Here is a 23,624-nt window from a genome sequence, read left to right as displayed (position 1 = left end):
ATAATATCACTTGAGCAGAACAGAGGAGCTGACTAAAGGAAAGAAAATTATCAGGTAAAACATAATTTATCCATGTGGTCAGTGACTTGTGGTTTCTGACTGTAGTTGTCATCAGGAAAGTGCTCATTTGGTCTTGCACTGAAGATTATCAAGTAGGGCCCTGGCTACTGGTGCTTTCTTTGCTTATAGATGTACTGACAACTGGGCTAACAGGGCATTTCTTTTTTTGTCTAGGATGGCTATGGTATAATCACTCCATCCCATTTCTCTCTTCTCTTTCAGACACACACACACTTTACGCTCTCTCTCGCTCTGTCGCTACTTTCTTCCCTCTGACATTGTATAAATGCTGTGCTTTTGGTGATGCACCTCCAGGGATAGGCAAGGCATGCACACAGTCTCTGTAGCCAGTTGGCAGTCGGTCCTGCTTTTCTCTCATATACTTTTTTTTTTCTTTTCTTTAGGATTGTAGGGGGCCATGTCAGGATCGTTTACTAAGGACCTGCTAAATGATAACAGCTGTCTGCAGTCACCCCTGACCTTAGACCTCCACTCCTCCCACAACCAGCTTCTCAACAACCAGATAACGAAGAGCACGTCACCTAAGAGCCGCAAGATCTATGCTTCCACCAACCTGCAGAACGCCATGGGCCTGGGGGCTCCGTCCATCAATGCAGGGTCTGACTGTACCAATACGAAGTGGATAAAGGAAGGGCAGAACCAGCTGCGCAAAGCTGCCGAGCACGTGATGCAAGACCAGAATCAGAATGTGACTTGTGAGCTTCCCAAGAAAGAACTATCTAATGAAAACCCTTTTGGGGACAAAGAGGAAAGCCAATCGTCTTCCAGTGCCAAGGGCTTCCTCAGCTATTACTCACAGCTTGAGGTGTCGGCACGGAACTCCATGAACAGCAACAATGGCAGGGAGACGCTGCTCATTGAACTGCAGGAGGAGAAGAGAGAGAGTGAGGAAGATGAAGACTCTACACCCGTGCAGAGTGAGCAAATGGATCCTGTTACCATGGATCTCAACTCTGAGACCTTGAAACCCAAACTTGAAGCAGATATGCAGCCTGAGGGAACAAAAGATCATGGGAAGAGTGCTAGCCTACTGTTTGGAATGAGGAACACAGCGACCAGTGATGAGGACTCCAGCTGGGCCACACTGTCACAAGGAAGTCCATCCTGCAGTTCTCCTGATGATGCAGGTAGGACATGGGTAAGGGAGATACAAGGTATCATCAGTGCTGTTTCTTTGTGTGATTTTTATGTGTAAATATTTTTTATTCAGTCATCAACAACCTTTGCAATATACAAGGTAGCAGATACTCAAGTACTTAAGCACAACGATAGACAAATGATGATCAAAATGATTGATTTTCCATCACATTCCCCACCCATACATCACTCAATCCCCCTATTCATGAAGTGCGCTAAAATTCACATCAAGGAATAGCACAAGTCTCAGTTGTGATCACTTAACATTCTGTCTGCTCCCCAAGCTCTTGTGCTCCCAGCCAGGTCCTCCAGTTATGATACATCTAAGTCATTTAAGATAACAGGATGGACTCTCAAGTGTGAAGTCGCCAAATAGGGATCCCATATCTTCAAAAATTTCCTGTTTGCAGTCCGTCCCCGAAGGACCGCTGTCATGTTTTCTATCTGAAGCAGCTCAAACATCTGATTATGTCATTGATACACAGTGGGTGGAGCTCTATCAATCCATTGTAACAATATACAGCACTTTGCCATCAAACAGGCTTTGTACAAAGGAAGTCCTGAGAATGCCATGCCCTCCACAATGCCATCCAGCAAATGCAAGAGAGATCTATGGGGGAGCACCTGCCAGTTACCGCCACAGACAGCACTCAGGGGGTCCAGAGAGTCTGTATTTGAAGGCATTCCCATACACAGTGTTTATAGGAGGCATTTGGAGCAGAACATTTCAAACGTTCTCTGGAATAAGTGCGAAATCATCCTCTATGATAATATGGAGGTGGTCATATTGATGACTAGCCAGTTGGAACGTGAGGGGTTGTGAGGCGCTGATTGGGTTAAAGTGCTAGGAACACATTCCTCTATTGTTGATGTTTTATCTAGTTCAAATGTAGACTCAAGGTACTGGTTTTGGAAGCTGAGGAATGGGGAACTCTCATAGTTGCTGGTGATGCATGTGGTCTGTTCTGGAGATTGGTTGCCCCTGAAATGTGAGTGGCTTACAGGCAGGGGTGTCCACCAAGCCAAGGCAGCCTGGTAGGGTGGAGGAAAGCGAGCAAAGGTTTATTTCAGAGTTCCAAATGTAGAAGTTAATGCCATCAGCAGCGGTATTATCCTTGATGGGATTCGTCTGTTTGGAAGGCACAATTAGGGGGAACCCTTGGGATAGATAACCTTACATGTGTGAGTGGTGTGAGCTGGATGAGAGCAGGGAGAAAAGCATACTCGTGAATCATCAAAGGCCTAGCCTGCAAGCAGCTGCAGGTTTGAGACTTGCTTTTCCTTGTGGTAGTCTTGGTTGCATTCTTTGGAGGGTGGGAGAGTCAGAGGTTCAGGTGAAAGTAAGTCATCTCGGTTGGGCCCTTATTAGAGCACATTCAGGTTCAAAGAAACTTTTGTGTAGGGAGATATGGATCACATGGGATCTGGTGAAGGGAGCTATTTCTGTCTCACCAGGTGATCGCCCAGTGATGAGTTCTCAAAATTTCAAATGCTCTGAATAGCGTCTGGGTGATTGGATCGAACCTGCATGAGTACAGGTCGTCACACTTGTTTCAGGTGTTACAGCCATTCGCAGAGTTGGAAGTGGAGGATGAGGATTATACCACATGTATGAACAACCGTATCTCAAATAATTAATTATTACCTGAATTGGTTATTACTCTATTTACCATTAACTTTCTTTTTGCTTCATGTACAATTTCTCATTCATAATAGATTTTCTAAATGTTAAACATCCATTACTTTCCCAGTATGTTTATGATATTGTATTGTAAAATTGGATTCTTACAACAAGTTACTTCCTTAAGCATTCTTCTTTGTTATGTATCCTATACTATTTATTGTAAGCCACATTGAAGTCAAACTTGTTTGGGATACTGTGGGATATAAATGTCACAAGTAATAAATAAATGTTAGAAGGAGAAATATGGAAGCAACAGGCCTCTGCTCATTTTTGTTTTCTTGGCAGGGTGAGAATAGTCTGGGTTGTGGGCCGTTCATTATTATTTTGGGCCCATCACTAGGCACATCAGATAGACCCCACCTTAACTCGGTCAGGATGGGACTCTTAAGGGGGGCATGAGGATGGCTTGGGAAAGCACAGTGAAGGACTTGATGGTCATAGGTTAAAGTTTGGGGATAAGCCTGTATGGGCAAATGGGGTCAGAATGAAAATCGAAATTAGTCTGACGAAGTTCACCTACCAGGAGCTCACATTGACAGTTATGTCCACAGGATCCTTTATGATTGCCTCCTATGCTCTGTTATTAGTCATGTTTTATTGGGGTGGGGGATAATTTATCAGTTACTAAAGAAAAAGGGGGGAAGGAAAGGGAAATGGGACTTGATATACTGCCTTTTTGAGGTTTTTGCAACTACATTCAAAGTGGTTTACATATATTCAGGTACTTATTTTGTACCAGGGGCAATGGAGGGTTAAGTGACTTGCCCAGAGTCACAAGGAACTGCAGTGGGAATTGAAATCAGTTCCCCAGGATCAAAGTCCACTGCACTAACCACTAGGCTACTCCTCCACACAGCCTTGGGGGTACTGTTGGCACTGCATAATAGTCAAACAACGGCTTCTGAGAAGGGCAATAGTCTGTCCTTGATGGACTCTTAATAGGAAGATGGTTGCCAGGGAGCAGTCGTGCCTGGGAACATGTGGCTGGTCATGTCTGGAGCTCTGAGGTGGGGCCTGATTGGGGGGAGCATGCAAAAAAGGAGAAAACTGACCAGGCTCATGGTACGTTTGGTACAGGTAAAACTGGCCAAATTTATCCTAAATCAGTGACTATTGAATTGTATTGGGCTGAGAACCTGGGGAACTGGGTTCGGTTCCCACTGTAGCCCCTTGTGACTTTGGGCAGGTTGCTGAACCCTCCATTGCCCCAGGTACAAAACTTATATTGTGAGCCCACTAGAGACAGAGAAAGTACCTGCATATAAGAAATTAAAGCAGTTTGATTGCAGCACAGAAAGCGTTATATCAAATCCCATTGCCCGCATTGGAAGGGGGTAGGACTGCATGAAGGGTGAGCACAAGGGGCATCTCGGATGCCTTGGTTAGCACGTTTCTATAATTGTTATTTCATGTTGAACATGACGAGAATCTTGGCTAGTTCAGTGAACCAAACTCCTATATGAATGCAGTAGGAATTGCACATTTTTTACATCTGCTGCCTTAAAAAAAAAAGTGTGAAGACTTTTGCAAGGCAGTGTAGCTAATTCCAGCAGTTGAATGGTATTTAGATAGAGGTATGCTCCTTTTTTCATGCTAAACCCCTTATTAAATTATGAGTGAGGATTATTTCACAGAAAGACGCGTTGAAATGGAGTTAACAGAAGCTTAACACATCTTTCCGAAACCAGGATGCTAGTAATGCTGGCTTTCAGGTCTCCCCCCCCCCCCCCCCCCCCGCCTCTTTTCCCTTTCTGAACTACTGTAATGTTGTACAAAATTGTAACGGGAGAGGAGAGACCCAGGCCACTGCACTTGGTGGAGCTGTGGCACTTAATAGGGATAAAAACTGACGTAAATCTGGACATAATGCTGAATGACACTGAAGAGGAAACTTGATAAAAATAGTCTGAGTTCACATGACTTCCAAGAAGCTATAGGCAGCGTCTTTCCTAGAACACAAACACATCGGGCTCTTCGCAGGGGTCTTAGGATAGAAGGATTGGGGAAGTACATCTGGCACAGCAGCGCATATAGTTCTTGACTTCCAAACTGGTTGCTGTGTTCTGAGATTTCAGCTCTGTTCCCTTTGGGATTATGTTCTGCAGTGTTGATCGCTGCTGTTCTTTGTATTTCCACGGCTAGTCCATTGCTGTCTTGTTTTAGTCCAGGGCTTCCCAGACATATCCTGGTGACTCCTCCGTAGCCAGTCAATCTGTTCTGCTCTGAGAGTTGTTTTACATTATAATCAGTTTCAACTCTTCATGTCTTATGTACCGATTATCCTGAGCCATTAGCGTCTGATCTGTGGCGCAGGTTTTTCAGGCTTGTCCTGGGATACCCAGTAGCCAGTCTGGTTTTCAGGATGCCCACAATGAAAAGTGTATATTTGTGTGCACTGCCTCCATTATATGTATGAATATTTGAAAACCAGGCCATGGTTGGGCTTAACAAAGCCAAGACTCCAGATCCCCACGGTGACCTAAAACTGAGATGTGGCAGCTGTAGCCAAAGAAAGATCGGCAGCTTCCTCCACCTGGAGATGACAGAGGAGGGGGTATTAGTGATACCTTGGGCTCGGAGGAGGACAATGAGGCAGCATCAACCCACAGGTGGCCACAGGCAGGCTAGTGAGAGGTAGTGATAGAGCTCCTTCTTTGGTGGCTTCGCATGCTGATATCGGTGGCCCGCTTGACTTTAACATAGCGGTATCAGGCCTGAGGATATGAGACCTGTTATCTATTAAATGGATTATGTTGGGGGAGCAATGCAATATGGTAGAGCACACTTTTTTTGGTGGGGGAGAAATTGAGCTGTAAATGTTACTGTTACAGAGGGCAGAAAGGAAAAGGCACATGATGGGTTTCATGTCCGTCTTCAGGGCTATGCTAGATGTAATGAAATGCCAACCAGATTTATGTAATGGAAGGGGGGGGGGGGGAGGTGACCTTTTCCAGAAAGAGGGAGCCACAAAACAATGCGTCAGATATCTCAGAGCAGGTAGATTCAGACAGCCTGATGAAACAGTTGCCTTAACCCTGGTAAAAATAAATTTGTTAGTGCCTTTCAGAGAAGCTTGTACACTGAGAAATGCAGGTGGCAGGGAGGTGTCTGGAGATAACATGCCTTCAAGCTGTTGCTTCTCTAGACTGGAAGTCATCTGCCCTGCTGGGACATGTGTTCTCTGTGGAGTTAATTATCTCTTTTACAGGCTGCAGACTCAGTGCTGTATCCAAGGCTCCACATATGTCAGGAGATGGCTGAGCTTTGTGAGCTTGATATGGTGGTGTCTCAGCAGACATTTTAGAGACTTGGATTGGCCTCTGTTAACTTTGCTGCTTCTTGTTCAATAAATAATTATTGATCAGATGATTGTATTCTTTTTGAGCCCAGTCTGCATTAGAAAGGGGTGGAGAATGTCTGGAGCAAACTCTCTCAAAATTTCATGGAGTGGGACCAAATTTGATGTGGGGGCAAACCAGTTGAAAAATGGGCCGGATCCAGAGAATGGTCCCCATGCTTCCTTGGGCCCAGATGCACAAAAATTAACGAGCCAGCAACGTTGTTTTTATACTGGTTTTAGCCAGTTAAGTGAGCACAGAGTTCAGCGACACATGCACAATGTAATGTATTTCCAAGGAGAGGTGAGCCCTTATACTCGATGAAGGAAATCCCTCACTGGGCTGCCGGCCAAAACCCTGAGTCCTCCCTGTGCCTCCCACCGTTCCCCAGGAATTGAGCTCCTGAGTGCGAGTAGCCAGCTACAGAAAGAACAAAGTCCAGCACAAAGTCCACAGGGTTAGACCCGGCAGCAGATAACAGCAAAACCCAGGGCTAGGCAAAGGTAGTACCAGGTAGCGGTCAAAAGCAGGTCCAAAGGCAGGCAGAGGTCAGTACAAGGCAGTGGTCAAGAGCAGGTCCAGTACCAGGCAGCGGTCAAGAGCAGGTCCAGGAACAGGCCGAGATCAGAACCAGGCATCAGACAGAAGTAGATCCAGAAGCACTGCAACTATCCAGCGAACTGAGTAGAAGCTGAAGCACGGATGGACTGAGGGCAGAGCCTTAAATAGAGAATCCTCCGGTGCCCATACTTGCAAAGACAGGGAACATGACACACAAAGGGGTTCTGCAGGCTCTTTTCCTGTCACGGTAGCATAAAACGATAATTACATGGTAAGTTATTTAAATGAGCCACTTACCATTCAAATGTGCATTCCTAGTAATGCATAGCTGTTTTCGTAGCGATGCACAGAAAGGACCGCCTATCTTTACAATGAATTTTTAACATGTGGTCAGGAGCTGTCGGTTCTGCCTTGCTGGCAGAGGAGAGCTGTGAAGTTGCAAAACGTAATAACAAAGTAAATGATGGCAGATAAAGACCTTACGGTCCATCCAGTCTGCCCAACAAGATAAACTCATTTTACATGGTAAGTGATACTTTATACCCAAGTTTGATTTGTCCTTGCCTTTCTCAGGGCACAGACCGTAGAAGTCTGCCCAGCACTGTTCTTGTACTAAAAGTTCTGAAGATTCCGTAATCCTAAAGAGTTACAAGATTCTGGAATCCCAATTAGTAGCAACATTCCATGTAGAACCCCAAAGAGTAACATAGAGGGGCATAATCGAACGTCGCCGGCGAAATAGATTGCCGGCAATCTATTTTGGCGGCGGCACAACAGCTGGCCGGAACCGTATTATCGAAAAAATGGCCGGCCATCTTTTTTTTTCAATAATACGGTTTAGCCCGGCCAAATGCCAGAGTTCACCGGGTTTGAGATGGCCGGTTTTGTTTTTCAGCGATAATGGAAAAAATTGCCGGCCATCTCAAACCCGGCGAAATCCAAGGCATTTGGTCGTGGGAGGAGCCAGCATTTGTAATGCACTGGTCCCCCTCACATGCCAGGGCACCCTAGGGGGCACTTCTAAAAATGTTTAAAAAATACAAAAAAAGCTCCCAGGTGCATAGCTAGCTCCCTTACCTTGGGTGCTGAGCCCCCCAAAATCTCCCCCAAACCCACTCCCCACACCTCTACTCCATTACCATAGCCCTTATGGGTGAAGGGGGACACTTACATGTGGGTACAGTGGGTGTTGGGGGGGTTTGGAGGGCTCAACACTTAGCACCACAAGTGTAACAGGTAGGGGGGGGGGGGGGGGATGGACCTGGGTCTGCCTGCCTGAAGTGCACTGCACCCATTAAAAACTGCTCCTGCTGTCAGGGACCTGGGTATGACATTTGAGGCTGGCATACAGGCTGGCAAAAAAGTGCTTTATTTTTATTTTTTTCGTGTGGGAGCGGGTTGGTGACCACTGGGGGAGTATGGGGAGGTCATCCCCCATTCCCTCCAGTGGTCATCTGGTCAGTTGGGGCACCTTTTTGAGGCTTGGTCGTGAAAATAAAAGGACCAAGTAAACCCGGCGAAATACTGCTTAATGCCTCTTTTTTTTTTTTACATTATCCGCGAAACCCGGCCATCTGGTAGCCACGCCCATGCCCGCCCATGTCCCTCCTTTGCTTCGCTGGCGACAAGCCCCTTTGAACTTTCGCGGCGAGACGACGGGAAAGCGGCGATGCTGTCAAAAAAGCAGCTTTCGATTATACCGATTTTGCCGCTTTTCCGAGATCACCGGCCACCTCCCGATTTATGTCGGAAGATGGCCGGCGATCACTTTCGAAAATAAGCTGGATAGTAACATAGTAAATGATGGCAGATAAAGACCTTACGGTCCATCCAGTTTGCCCAACAAGATAAACTCATTTTACATGGTATGTGATACTTCATACCCGAGTTTGATTTGTCCTTGCCTTTCTCAGGGCACAGACCGTAGAAGTCTGCCCAGCACTGTTCTTGTACTAAAAGTTCTGAAGTTAACGTCAAAGCCCCTTAAAATTTACACTCCAGCCCATCCATATCTATTCAGGCATGATCAGGGCACAGACCGTAGAAGTCTGCCCAGCACTGGTTTTGCTTCCCGATTACCGGTGTTGCCACACAATGTCTGCTAAGATTCCACGGAACCATTCCTTCTAAACAGGATTCCTTTGTGTTTATCCCACGCATGTTTGAATTCCTTTATCGTTTTCATCTCCACCACCTTCCGCGGGAGGGCATTCCACGTATCCACCACCCTCTCTGTGAAAAAATACTTCCTGACATTAGTCCTGAGTCTGCCCCCCTTCAACCTCAATTCATGGCCTCTAGTTCTACCGCCTTCCCATCTCCAGAAAAGGTTCATTTGCGGATTAATACCTTTCAAATATTTGAACGTCTGTATCTTGTCACCCCTGTTTCTCCTTTCCTCCAAGGTATACATGTTCAGGTCAGCAAGTCTCTTCTCATGTGGTTTGCAACGCAAATCCCATACCATTTTTGTAGTTTTTCTTTGCACCGCTTCCAGTCTTTTTACATCTTTAGCAAGATACGGCCTCCAAAACTGAACACAATACTCCAAGTGGGACCTCACCAACGACTTGTAGAGGGGCATCAACACCTCCTTTCTTCTGCTGGTTATCTCCCCATCCTTCTAGCAACGGCCGTCGCGTTGTCACATTGTTTCTTCACCTTCATATCCTCAGACACCAACACCCCAAGGTCTGTCTCCTGAGTCAAGCTTACTAATCTCTCCCCTTCTATTCGGTATCTCTCTTTTGGGTTTCTGCACTCACAAAACTTTACTGGGCCTGCCTGTTCTTTGTTTTTGCAGCTAACAGCGCCTTAGATGACAGATCAGCCCAGAGTTCTTCCAGCAGGAGCGGGAGTCAGGAATATGGGGAGAACAGATCTCAGCAGTGTGCTGCCAAGTCCTCAACCTCTAACCAGCTACATTGTTTGTACTAATTCCGAAAACCTCCAAAATATAGTAACAACATGACAAACTAGTGGAGGACAAATGAACTGTTTTTGGACCTTTGCAAGGTCCTTGTGGGTACAAACTGCTTTCATACACCCAGTTTGTATGTGTGTATGAAAGCTGTCTGTAGCATGTGCATAGCAGGCACACGTAGCGATTGGCTGTTCCTGGCCATGCTCGACAGACTGATTGGCTCCTTCCCCCCACTGAGCTGATAGTTGTTTTTGCAAGCAGCTCATTTGCATCCCGTTTCGTCTGAGCATCGCTCGCTATTTCCAACGCTGTAATTTTTACTGAGTTGCAAATAGCGATCAGTGCTTTAACAGGTCTTTAGTGCATCAAGGTGTTTGGAGTGAAGATGAGTATTTAAATTCCGTATTAAAGTTCAATTTAAATAAATGATTAAAAAAAACAAAGATTTCAATCTTGGTGGAGTTATTGGACCCCTGATGAAGATCATAAGTGATGCCGCTGAAAGTTTGATATACCACTTTTGGAAGATTTCTTTCTGTGTATGATTATATGGCATTTCAAGTTCTGTTAGATTTATTTATAATAGTGCCTTGTGTTGAACCACCAATAATATTTAAGCACAGAATAGCATTTCAGACTTCACATATTGTGTACAGATGAAACTCCAGCTTCCAATTGTTTATCTTGTACACAAAATATTCTGCTGCTAATGCACGCCTGTTTACATGCTGACTGGTGTGCTGTCCTGTGCTTGTTTGCATCAAAATATTTGCATATGGTTAGGTTAACAGCATTAGGGGTGCTTCAGAAAACCATGAGCTGAACTTAAGCCCACAACTGTAGTACATGGATTATTACACCGACCCCAAATGAGTACCTGAGGCAACAGGGAGATAGCACGACTTGTCCAAGGTCACCAGGAGTTACATCTTGCTTCTTCTCCAGCTCTTTGCATATTCTATACCAGGAAGCCTGCAACCTTTTGAGCTGAGACACTCGTGTAAATTTCCTCCCTCTTCCCTAGTTTCATGTTTCAAACTTTTTTGATATACTCAGGCTTATTTTCGAAAGAGAAAGACGCCCATATTTACACCCAAATCGGGAGATGGGCGCCCAAAGTTGATGGGGGCGTGTCGGAGGCATGGTGAAGGCGGGACTGGGGCGTGTTTATTGGTCGAGGAGAGATGGGCGCACTCGGCCGATAATGGAAAAAAGAAGGGCGGCAGTAGTGAGAATTTGGGCTGCTTTTTTTGGACCCCTTTTTTTCATGAACAAGTCCCCAGAAAGTACCCAAACTGCCCAGATGACCACCCGAGGGAATCGGGGGATGACCTCCCCTGACCTCCCCCAGTGGTCACTAACCCCCTTTCCACCAAAAAAAAAGAACTTTAAAAACTTTTTTTTTCCAGTCTCTATGCCAGCCTCAAATGTCATACCCAGCTCCATCACAGCAGTATGCAGGTCCCTGGAGCAGTTGTTAGTGGGTGCAGTGCACTTCAGGCAGGTGGACCCAGGCCCCCACCCCCCCCACCTGTTACACTTGTGGGTTTGGGGGGGAGGGATTTGGGGGGCTCAGCACCCAAGGGAAAGGAGCTATGACTTGGGAGGTATTTTACTGTTGTTTTTTTTTTACTTTTTACAAGTGCCCCCTAGGGTGCCCGGTTGGTGTCCTGGCATGTGAGGGGGACCAGTGCACTACGAATACTGGCCCTTCCCACAACCAAATGCCTTGGATGTGTTCATTTTTGAGCTGGGCGGCTTCAGTTTCCATTATCGCTGAAGACCGATACCGCGCATCTCAAATCCGCCCAAATCTGATGCATTTGCCCGGCACCAACCATATTATCGAAACAAAAGATGGACGCCCATCTTTTTTGAAAATACGGTCTGTCCCGCCCCTTCGCATACCCGTCCTCGGAGATAGTCGCCCATGGAGATGGGCGTCCAGGTTCGATTATGCCCCTCACTGCCTGTTAGAGAACAGTTTATATACAATCGCAGTCATGAATGTAAAAAAAAAAAATAATAATAAAACACAAAGCAAAAAGAAAACAAACAAATATAAAATAAAAATAAAATTAAATTGTTAAAGAAAAGGAAATTACAGTAAGGATTTAAATGATGAAGCAAAAAAAAAAAAAAATAGTGGTTCACTAGAGTTTAGCACCAATATCTTGGAGTCCTGTAAGCTATCGGAAACCAATGTTCTGCCTTTAAAAGAGGAGTAATACGATCACATTTTAGAGTGTATTCCCTCTTTTCTTGGTCTTTGCTAATGCTGATCTTGTTCCTCTCATCTGATTTCATTGGCCTCTGTTTCTTGTCTGTTTTCGGCCATTGATATGCTGCTCATTCCCTGCTGTTTCATCAGCCCAGTCTCTACACATTCCCTCTTGCTAGCCATTCCTGGTCCAGCTTTACTTTCTCTGTGAGCCTTGTCTAAGATTTGTATGTAAGATGAAACCTAGGCCTATACCCCCTAATTCTAGACAGAATTTGTTGGTTTGTATTTCTGTTTGCTCTGAAGCAATTGATGTGGTTGTAGGAGGAAGGAGAGTTACTAAGAACGGTGGTAATAGGGTACAATGTTCTTCTAGGCTTGAAGAAGAGTCTTCTAATTGAAGGAATCCACTTGATCTTAAAGCGCTAGTCGAAGAACCATTATGCGTTATTGATCATGATTTTACTCCAGTCCCTGTCATTTATCTGTGAATAATAAGCTTCTTGTCTTGCAAGACCTATTGCTACCTTATAATTTGGATTTTATGTTTATCTCGGAAACTTGGTTGACTGAATTAGACAGCCCTGTACTTTCTCAGTTATGTCCTTCTGGTTATGGTATTCTTCGTTCTCCAAGACAGTGTAAAAAAAGGGGGTGGTTTAGCTGGAATTTATAAAACATTTTTCAATCTGTCGTTAACTCACTCAGGTGTTTTTCCAGAGATTGAGTTGATGTGAATTTTGCGATTACTTTATTAATGAGTGTGGTGCTGTTTTTATTGTATCGTCCTTCAGGCTCGTGGGCTGAGGCAGAATCTATTCTTTTAGATATAATCAAGCTGCATGTCAGTGTTCAAGACTGATTGTATTAGGTGACTTAAATCTGCATTTGATACAACTGTTTTTTAAAGTTTTTTTTTGTTCTTGTGATTTGTGTCATTTGGATTGGCTGTTTTCATGGGTAGGACTACATTCTTTAGATTTTCTTGCTATGTTCCCTTCCAATCTGGTTGATACCTTTTCTTGGTTGGCTGTTCCACAGTCCGACCATTTTTTGATAGATTTTACTTTGACAATTGTTTTTCTAAATCTGTTAAAAAGAGGTTGACCCAGATTGGTTTCACCCGGGGTAAAGTTAACGAGGCTTTATTTTGGCCCGAGCTGGGGCCCCAGGGGTCTCCTTTATCTCTGTACTTTTTTACTTTTTTTAATGTCTTTGGGTACAATTCAGTTGGAAGTGGGAGAGCTAATTCTTTCTTTCTTTCTTATTCAGATGGTATTTTTTTCTTGTTACCAGTACTTCTTCATGTTCCAGATCTTTCTAATAATGTATTGTCTGCAATGAATAGGATACAGAATTGGGCATTAACCAATAAGTTAAAATTAAACCCAGATAAAACGAAGGTGCTTTGGTTTAAAAATCTTGTAGTAGTTGTACCTTTTGTTACTCATTTTGTCATATAACAAAATTTTATCAGTTCAATTAGAACCATTTTGGATTATTACAGTACTAGTAAAAAAGCCCCGTTTCTGATGCAAATGAAACGGGGGCTAGCAAGGTTTTCTTCTGTGTGCATGTGGGAGTGTGCTGTCTGTCCCCTCTGCTCTCTGTCCCCTCCTCCCTCGGAGTCAAGTCCTTCAGTGTTGTTTCCTGCTGTGCTGTGTTTGTGTTACAGAGAGAGCGAGGGCGGGGCAGACACTCATGGGGAAACCAGATATCTCTCCCCCTTCACACTTCCGGCTGGAGGCTTCATTTAGAACGTTGGTGGTGCCTTTTATATATAGAGATGGTTCCCATGTAAACCACCTTTGGCAAAAAAACTCTCTTAGATTGAGGCAATCTAGATTAATAAGAGGTTTTTTTTTAATCTAGAAATGTTTGCTGACTTAGTTCAAATGTCAGTCCTCCCCCATTTAGATTACTGCAATGTTCTCTATGCGGGCTTGTCTGCGCGAAATTTTAAAAAGCTGCAATGAATACAAAATACTGCAATCAGGTGAATTTTTGGACTGTCACGTTTACCAGCATTTCTAATTATATTGCTCAACTTCATTGGCTTTTAGTTAGAGAGCGGAGTTCATTCAAGGTGGCATGTATGGGATGACTTCAGAACTATTGATTAAGTTTATTTCTGTTCCTCTGTTTGGGGTTTTCATTTTGCTTATGTGATGATTTGATTCTTTGCCCACCTATGAAGAAAGACTAAGGAGGCTAGGGCTTTTCAGCTTGGAGAAGAGACGGCTGAGGGGAGACATGATAGAGGTATATAAAATAATGAGTGGAATGGAACAGGTGGATGTGAAGCGTCTGTTCACGCTTTCCAAAAATACTAGGACTAGGGGGCATGCGATGAAACTACAGTGTAGTAAATTTAAAAGTTATCAATAGAAATCAAACAAAATAAAACATGGAAAAGAAAATAAGAGGATACCTTTTTTATTGGACATAACTTAATGCATTTCTTGATTAGCTTTCGAAGGTTGCCCTTCGTCAGATTTGCTTATTTCCGATCTGACGAAGAAGGGCAACCTTCGAAAGCTAATCAAGAAATGTATTAAGTTATGTCCAATAAAAAAGGTATCCTCTTATTTTCTTTTCCATGTTTTATTTTGTTTGAGTTCTATTGATAACCTTTAAGAGTGGACTAACACGGCTACCACACATCTCTACGTAAATTTAAAACAAACCGGAGAAAATGTTTCTTCACCCAACGCATAATTAAACTCTGGAATTCGTTGCCGGAGAACGTGGTGAAGGCGGTTAGCTTGGCAGAGTTTAAAAAGGGGTTAGACGGTTTCCTGAAGGACAAGTCCATAAACCACTACTAAATGGACTTGGGAAAAATCCACAATTCCAGGAATAACATGTATAGAATGTTTGTATGTTTGGGAAACTTGCCAGGTGCTCTTGGCCTGGATTGGCCGCTGTCGTGGACAGGATGCTGGGCTTGATGGACCCTTGGTCTTTTCCCAGTGTGGCATTACTTATGTACTTATGATAGGAACGAACTCTTCTGTCAAGACTCCAGGCTGATGGGGCAGGGTTCACTTGCCCGATGAAATGGACACTGTGGCCGAGGAACTCACTGTTTCCTGGCCCACAGCAATTACATTTCACATATGTTGTTCCATTGGTCTTTGTACCAGGGCCATCTTTTTCATGGGCCCATTTATCTTCCTTTTGCCCATGAAGGAAAACAACCAGAGTCCCCGTCCCTTGGCTCCTCAGTAGGCTCCAAAGGGGCGGAAACTTCCCCTTTGGTCATGCCCTTTCGGGCACGTGCCCATGGCAGCGTACCGCGGTAGGGCATCCTCTTGAGTAGCAGCTGGTACTGGAAACAGCCCAATGGAAAAGTGACTGTCTCAAATGTCACTGAGCTTTCCCAAGATTTCCATTTTTGTCTGCATGTTTCTAGTTTGTGATCCCTTAATCTACATTGGTTGATGGTCGTTCTGTGTATGATCGTGGTGAGGGATTCTGCTGGGGTTTGGTTTATCCATAGGGATTAGTATGGCCAGGTAAATGTGAAGGGTTTATGGGCCAGAAGTTGATCAGAGAAGTGGGTTGATTTTGATGTTGGGAGGGTGGATCATGATTTTGTTCATTTTTGATGGGGTTATGCGAATCTGATTATTATTTATGCAGATATTGTTATAAAACTTATTTAAGATGGTTTTCTAATTTTTATTCACTGTATTCTATCGAATTTATAAATTGATTTGAGGTAGTTCTATAAAAAGAGAAATAAACGGGCATGTGGTCAGCTGGCTTACAACTAGGTAACTTTAACCACATTTTCAGCAGACTTAGCTGGGTAATTCTGCTGAATATGTAAGTTATTGGGGTAACTGTGGACCAGCAAGATGCATGGTCTGACTTACTCGGTTAAGCTTAAGTACAAATTCAAGATATGAGTTTATCTTGGGCAGACTAGATGGACCATGCAGGTCTTTTTCTGGCATCATCTACTATGTTACTATGTAAGTAGACAGCATTAATTTTCAGGGCTAGCTGGATATGTCCCTGAATTCAGCAAGCACTGCCTTCAGATAACAAACTTTATCCAGCTAATGGGGTCACTGGACAGAATTTATGCAGCTAGCCTACTCAAATTGTGCGAATGTCGGACCCCCATAGGAACATGGGAAAGTAGGGAAAAGGTGGTGAGGCGCCTGTATAAGACTCTGTTCCTTGTCATCAAGCAGATGAATCCATTACAAATGGGTTGTGTCCACCTACCAGCAGGGGGAGATAGAGAGCACTGAAAACCATAGTGCCTCTTGGCCAGCTAGCTCTATCTGCCTCTCAGTATTCTCTATCTCCCCAGCAGGGTTGGACGCAGCTTATTCAGCTCCTTCAAACATCTGCCTGGGGTGGCTCCTGGGCTTTTGCCAGTTGTAGCAGGGGTGTTGTGGCTATTGCTGCTTTACTTTAAAGGCACATAGATTCGCCCTTTCCCTGCCTTACCCTTCCCCCTTTGTGGATGCAGGCATATAGGTTTGCCCTGTCCCTGCCTTTCCCACACTCTTCTATGTGGATGCAGGCACATTGGTTCGTCCTTTCCCTGCCTTTCCCACTCTCCTGGACCTCCGGACTGCCTGTGTAGCTGTTGCCTCTAACTTTCCTCACAGCGTTAAAAAAAAAAAAAAAAAAAAACGCGACGTGCTTGTTAGCGCTGCGATTCTGAGGCTTCCCTCTGTCTGTGCAGCGTGACCGGAGCTCTGTGACTTGGTCTGGTGAGGTAAGAGAGTCTTGTAGTTTCTCTGGGGAGGGCCCGCGATCGGGACATTTTTGGCGCGAATCCGCCATTTTGAAATTTTCCGCCCTTTTCGGCGATGGCTGCAGAGGTTGTTAAGCGCTGTTCATGTTGAGGCAAGCACAGATCCGCAGTGGGGCTCTGTAAATCGTGCTCTTCAGACGTCAGGGCCGGCCTGAGCATGGCGAGCAAGGTTTCTTCCCGCTCGGTGGAGCTGGCAGCGGGCGCCATCTTGGCTGCGCCGCATGGCTCGACCCCCGCAGGAGCGGAGTGGTCTTGAGGCCGGAGGGGAGCCTCGGATGGAGGCTACCAGAGGAGCTGCTTACCCCGGATTGGAACCGGGAGGCCAGGGTGAGCCTTTCTCCCCTGAGTTTGTGTTGCTTTTACATAAAGCGTTCATGTTAAAAGAGCTCTGCCGCAGATGTCTGACTCTGCTTTGCTACCTGGTTCCCCTCCGGTGGACACCGGCCTGGGATTGCCGTCAGTCGTTTTTTTTCCCCAGACAGTTGGCCGCAAGACAAGCGCAGAAGGATAAATTCCCCTTCAGAGAGTGGCACACTCCCCTTTCCCCCCCCCCCCCCCCCCGTGTTCAGGCTGTGGGGATTCTGAGGGGTCTGGCAGGCCTTCGTGGTCCGAAGAGCCAGAGGAAGGTGTAGGATTGCCACTGGATCCAGATGATCCCACTGCGGTTAGGATTTTCTACCGCGAGGAGCTGCCAGCGCTTATTTCTGATGCCTTACAGGCCCTCTCTATTGAAGATCCTGTGATGGGCGAAGCCTCCTCTGGTTATCCGAGGATGGCAAGTACTAAGAAGCCTGCTCGAGCCTTTCCTTTGCATGACTCCATCCAAGAACTTATTTCGGCTCACTGGGCTGATCCTGAGGGGCCTTTGAAAGTTGCCAGGGCAATGGGGCACTTATACCCTCTCAGTGAGGAGCACTTGGCACGCTTGGCCGTGCCTAAAGTGGATGCCCTAGTCACGGCTGTGATGAAAAAGACTACCCTCCCAGTAGAGGGAGGGGTCGCCCTGAAGGACATGCAGGACCAATATCTGGAATCAGCAATCAAACGGTCCTTTGAGATTTCAGGCCTAGCCTTACGGGCATCTGTGTGCAGTTGTTATGCTGCTCGAGCCTGGCTTGGTTGCAACAGGCAGTGGAACAGCCCAGGGATGGAGTGGAGCCCCTTGCGGAGCTGGCACCACGGATGGAGTCGACCTTGTCATTTTTGTCTGATGCCCTCTATGATCTGGTCAGAGCTTTGGCTAAACAGATGGCTGTGGCGGTGGCTGCTCGCCACCTTCTATGGCTACGGCATTGGGCGGCTGACATGGCCTCTAAGCAAAGGTTGGTGAAGGTGCCCTTCCAGGGCCTTCTCCTATTTGGTGAGGAGTTGGAGAAAATTGTTAAAGGCCTGGGGGAAACTATACCCCAGCGCTTACCCAAGGATAGGCCGCGCCCTTCTTCCAAGGGTCAGGCAGTTCCCTCCTCTTCCAGACCTCGCTTCCATGAAGCTAGAAGGTACCGCTCGGGGCATTCTGCTGGGTTTACTTCACATGCCCGTTTTCAGCAGAGGAACTCCTTTCGCTCGGACAAACGTTCCACAGCGGCCGGCTCAAGGCCTGGAGTTCATGGGCGACCCTCTCAATGATGGTGCGCCGGCCCAGTCCTTGATTCCTGCAGTTGGAGGACGTCTTTCCCTCTTTCTCAAGGAATGGGTCAAGATTACCTCAGATCAGTGGATTTTGAACCTGATCAGAGATGGCTACAGATTAGAATTCAATGCCCCGGTGAGAGACGTGTTTGTGGAGTTCCGATGCGGCTCTGCCGTCAAAACGGGCGGCGGTAGAGGAGACCTTGCAAGGCTTGTTGCACCTTGGGGCGGTGGTCCCTGTGCCTCCCACTGAGATCGGCTACAGTCGTTACTCCATTTACTTTGTGGTGCCGCGAAAAGGAGGGTCTTTTAGGAAGTCAACAAGTCACTAAGAGTGCAGCATTTTTTGCATGGAAACCCTGCGCTCCGTCATTGTGGCGGTACAGCCAAGAGAGTGTTTCACGTCTCTGGACCTGAAAGAAGCTTACTTGCACATTCCTATTTGGGCCCCCCCCCCCCCCCCCCCCACCGGTTTCTCCGGTTTGCGATGTTGGGAAAACATTTCCAGTTTCGGGCCTTGCCTTTTGGCCACGCCACTGCTCCCCGAACCTTTTCCAAGGTAATGGTAGTAGCTGCCTTTCTCAGGCGAGAGACCATATGCCTGGAATAGTCTTCCTGAGCCGGTACGTCAAGCTCCATCTCTGGCCGTCTTCAAATCTAAGCTAAAAGCCCAACTTTTTGATGCTGCTTTTAACTCCTAACCCTTATTCACTTGTTCAGAACCCTTATTTTATCATCCTCACCTTAATATTCCCTTATCTCTTGTTTGTCCTGTTTGTCCTAATTAGATTGTAAGCTCTGTCAAGCAGGGACTGTCTCTTCATGTTCAAGTGTACAGCGCTGCGTATGTCTAGTAGCGCTATAGAAATGATAAGTAGTAGTAGGTATCTGGGTTCTCCCGTACCTCGATGACTGCCTCATCAGAGCGGACTCTGCAGAAGAGAGTCATCATGTAACAGCCAGAGTGGTCTCAGTACTTCAATCTCTGGGCTGGGTCGTCAATATACCCAAAAGTCACCTGACCCCCCCCCCCCCTCAATCTCTAGAATATTTGGGGGTCCGGTTCGACACAGCCTCAGGGTTTGTCTTTCTACCCGACCAAAAGCGGTGCAAGCTACAGAACCAGTTCTGTTTGCTCCTGAGGATGCCTCACCCGCGAGCTTGGGACATAGTCCAGCTGTTGGGGTCGATGACGGCCACCTTGGAAGTGGTGCCATGAGTGAGAGCGCACCTGAGACCTCTGCAGTGTTCCCTGCTTCAACAATGGTCTCCAATATCTCAGGATTACCAGCGCAGACTCACGTGGCTCCCTGCGGCCCGGCTCAGTATGGAGTGGTGGCTCTCAGACAGCATGCTGCGGTGAGGAACGCCGCTAGTGCTTCCTGATTGGTGCCTGGTGGTAACAGATGCCGACCTGCAGGGCTGGGGGCACATTGCCAGGGAAGGCATGCCCAGGGTCTCTGGACATCTGAGGAGTCGGAGTGGTCCATCAATCGCTTGGAGTTGAAAGCGATATTCCAGGCGCTTCTGGCCTTTCACACGACCCTGGAGGGACTGGCTGTCAGAGTTCTGTTGGACAATACGACAGCAGTGGCCTACATAAATTGACAAATCCCTTTCTTCCTTTCTCACTGACTTTGATGCTTGGCTTTCCTTATTTCTTGAACCTTCATCTCCTTCCCTCATTCTTGGGGATTTTAACATTCATGCTAATGATCCCTCTGACTCTTATGCTTCGCAGTTTCTTGCTTTAACATCCTCTTTCAATCTTCAACTGTGCTCCACTGCCCCCACTCACCAGAACGGCTACTGTCTTGATCTTATCCTCTCCTCAAACTGCTCACTCTCCAGTTTCTGTGCCTCAACTCTTCACCTCTCTGACCATCATCTGATAACTTTCACACTTAAACACCCTCCTCCCCAGTCTCGTCCAATCTTAACCAATACATTTAGGAATCTTCAGGCTATTGACCCTTCTACTCTGTCCTCCAATGTTTCAAATCTCTTCTCTACCACTATGTTATCCAAGTCTGTCAATGAGGCTGTCTCTTCCTATAATGCTATTCTCTCCTCTGCTCTGGATACTCTTGCTCCTCTCATTCCCCGTTCTGGGGTCATCTTTGACTCTTCTCTCTCCTTCTCTGCTCATATCCAGCAGATTGCCAAGACCTGTCGTTTCTTTCTTTACAACATCCGTAAAATCCGCCCCTTTCTTTCTTAGCACTCTACCAAAACCCTCATCCACACCCTTGTCACCTCTCGTTTAGACTACTGCAATCTGCTTCTTGCTGGCCTCCCACTTAGTCACCTCTCCCCTCTCCAGTCGGTTCAAAACTCTGCTGCCCGTCTCGTCTTCCGCCAGGGTTGCTTTACTCATACTACCCCTCTCCTCAAGACCCTTCACTGGCTCCCTATCCATTTTCGCATCCTGTTCAAACTTCTTCTACTAACCTATAAATGTACTCACTCTGCTGCTCCCCAGTATCTCTCCACACTCGTCCTTCCCTACACCCCTTCCCATGCACTCCGCTCCATGGATAAATCCTTCTTATCTGTTCCCTTCTCCACTACTGCCAACTCCAGACTTCGCGCCTTCTGTCTCGCTGCACCCTACGCCTGGAATAAACTTCCTGAGCCCCTACGTCTTGCCCCATCCTTGGCCACCTTTAAATCTAGACTGAAAGCCCACCTCTTTAACCATTGCTTTTGACTCTTAACCACTTGTAACCACTCGCCTCCACCTACCCTCCTCTCTTCCTTCCCGTTCACATTAATAGATTTGATTTGCTTACTTTATTTTTTTTGTCTATTAGACTGTAAGCTCTTTGAGCAGGGACTGTCTTTCTTCTATTTTTGTGCAGCGCTGCGTACGCCTTGTAGCGCTATAGAAATGCTAAATAGTAGTAGTACTGTAAAACGTACCAAACCCCAACCTTGGCTGACCTCTAGAATCTGCTACCTATGTTCCTGTGCCCACTCTGCCGAACGCCTTTGGCTGAAATCCCGTGCCCATGCTGACTTCATACATTTCAAATTCTTGCTGACCTCCTTCCAGTCTGCTCTTTTACTTGCCAAACAGGACTATTACATCCAGTTGACTAATTCTCTTGGCTCAAACCCTCGTCATCTCTTTGCCACTGAACTCTCTCCTCAAAGTGCCTTCACCTCCAACCCCCATTTCACTTTCCCCCCAGACTCTGGCTGAGTTCTTTCATGATAAGGTTCACAAGATTAAACTTGAATTCTCAACCAGGTCACTTCCACTTCTCCTTCCCTTAGTCCATTCTCTCAACCCTCCAACCCCTGCCTCCTTTTCTTCCTTTTCTGAAATCACTGAAGAGGAAACTACACATCTTCTTTCTTCCTCAAAACTAACTACCGGTTCCTCTAATCCTATTCCCACCCATCTACTTAACACTATCTCTCCTACTGTCATCCCTTTTATCTGTCATATCCTCAATCTTTCATTGTCCACTGCGACTGTTCCTGATGCCTTCAAACATGCCGTAGTCACACCACTCCTTAAAAAACCTTCATTGGACTCTACCTGTCAGGTTCTCAGGTTCAGAGCCCGCGGGGCCGGGCTCTGGAGCAAACGTGAGCCCTTGGGCTGCTGCCGAGGAGCGACAGCAGCAGGCAAAACCCACCAACCAACACTGGGTAAGCACACCAGCAGGGACTGCAGGCACTGCCCAGCGAACCGGAACACCTGGACTGGAATCCCCCGGACTGGAGGACACAGGACTGGAACACTGGACTGCATCCCTCGGACTGGAACACACACCGGACCGGAACACACTGGACTGGAGCACACCAGACTGGAACACACACCGGACCGGAACACACTGGACTGGTCCCCCGGACTGGAGGACACAGGACTGGAACATGGGACTGGAGCACACTGGACTGGTCCACACAGCTTCACCTGCACTTAGCTACTAAGCCCCCCAGAAGTTGAGCTCCTGGGTTCGAGTAGCCGACAGGACTTACTGGATACCGGATGACATAGGGACCAGGACTGGAAACAGAAGTGCTCCTAAACCTAAACTGATCTACTTGCTCCCAAGCCCTAAACCAGCAGGAGTGTTCCTAACAGTAAACTGACAAAAGGACTTCCTAAGCCCTATACTAAACAGGAGCTCCTAAGCCCTGTTCAAGAAAGGGACTTCCTAAGCCCTAAACTAACAGAGCAGGGTACTAAATACAAAGCTAACACAGGTGCTACTAAGCACCAAGCTACAAGCAGAGCTTTACACTAATAAGCTAAACACAAAACTAAACCAGCTACCTAAGCACTGCTCTAGCAAGCTAGATACAACTAACAAGGTGCTTCCTAAGCACTACTCTGGCAAGCAACCAGAAGAGCTCCTAGCACTAAAAGGGAAGACAGGGGAGCCACAAGGAGGGAAGCTAACACATAAGCCAAAAGTGCTTCTAAAGCACCAAACACCAACAGCAAAGACTGCAATGCTCCCAATAGCACAAACACCAGAAGTACTTCTAACAGCAAACTCTGCAGTGTTCCTAACAACACCAAACCCTGAAGTACTTCTATCAGCAACAGAGCTTCCAAAGCCCTACACACAGCAATGCTACCAAAACCAAGAGGGAACAGAAGGGAACCAAAAGGGAAAAGCAGGAAAGCTAAACACACAGTCACCAGTGCACACTGCACTAACACTAACCTGGCCCTTAGCAAAAGCAAGCAGGGAAACTAGACACAACGTCAGAAGTGCACACTGCACCACCCTACCTACAGCAAACACCACTGTTGCAAAGGCCCTGAAGGAAACAACACCACTTCCTTATCAAGGCCCTCCCTGATGATGTCACACTCCCTAGACCTAGGCAAAAGCACACTGACCCAGAGAGGCCCAACCCACACCAATGCAAAACCGTGAAACACTTGAAGCCAGTACACCCAAAGAGAGGTAGAGCAACTCAGGCAACATACCCACAGGTGCAGTGTAGTGAAACAATTAGAGCCATGCTGCTGGAAGCTGCCAGCACAGAGAGACCGTGAGGCATATTTTCAAAGCACTTTGGGAGGCTAAGTTCCATAGGTTTCTATGTAACTTTGGGAGGCTAAGTGCTTTGAAAATGAGCCTCAGAGCCAGCTCAGCAAAGACAGAGAAAGAAACAGAAGCCAGCTAAGAAGCTGACCCCCAGGAAAGAGGTAAGTTTGAGAGGGGTACAGACCCCAATCATAACACTACCTGTCCTTCCAACTGTCGCCCCATCTCCCTCCTCCCTTTCCTATCCAAGATACT

At 46.5% G+C, this 23,624-nt stretch overlaps 1 protein-coding gene across 1 annotated transcript in view; it reads left to right on the top strand.

Moving 5' to 3' along the window:
* LOC115459136 (amyloid-beta A4 precursor protein-binding family B member 1-like) overlaps window positions 1–23,624 on the top strand; it is a gene marked incomplete at its 3' end in the record, with an annotated part of 103,905 nt that overhangs the window by 15,938 nt on the left and 64,343 nt on the right. Inside the window, exon 2 of the mRNA XM_030189009.1 lies at window positions 465–1,208. Coding sequence (XP_030044869.1) covers window positions 479–1,208 — 730 coding nt within the window. The remainder of the gene's footprint in view (window positions 1–464; window positions 1,209–23,624) is intronic.

This window comes from Microcaecilia unicolor, unplaced genomic scaffold, assembly GCF_901765095.1.
Source record: "Microcaecilia unicolor unplaced genomic scaffold, aMicUni1.1, whole genome shotgun sequence".
In the NCBI taxonomy this organism is placed as follows: domain Eukaryota; kingdom Metazoa; phylum Chordata; class Amphibia; order Gymnophiona; family Siphonopidae; genus Microcaecilia; species Microcaecilia unicolor.
This window is presented reverse-complemented; position numbering and strand designations above follow the sequence as displayed.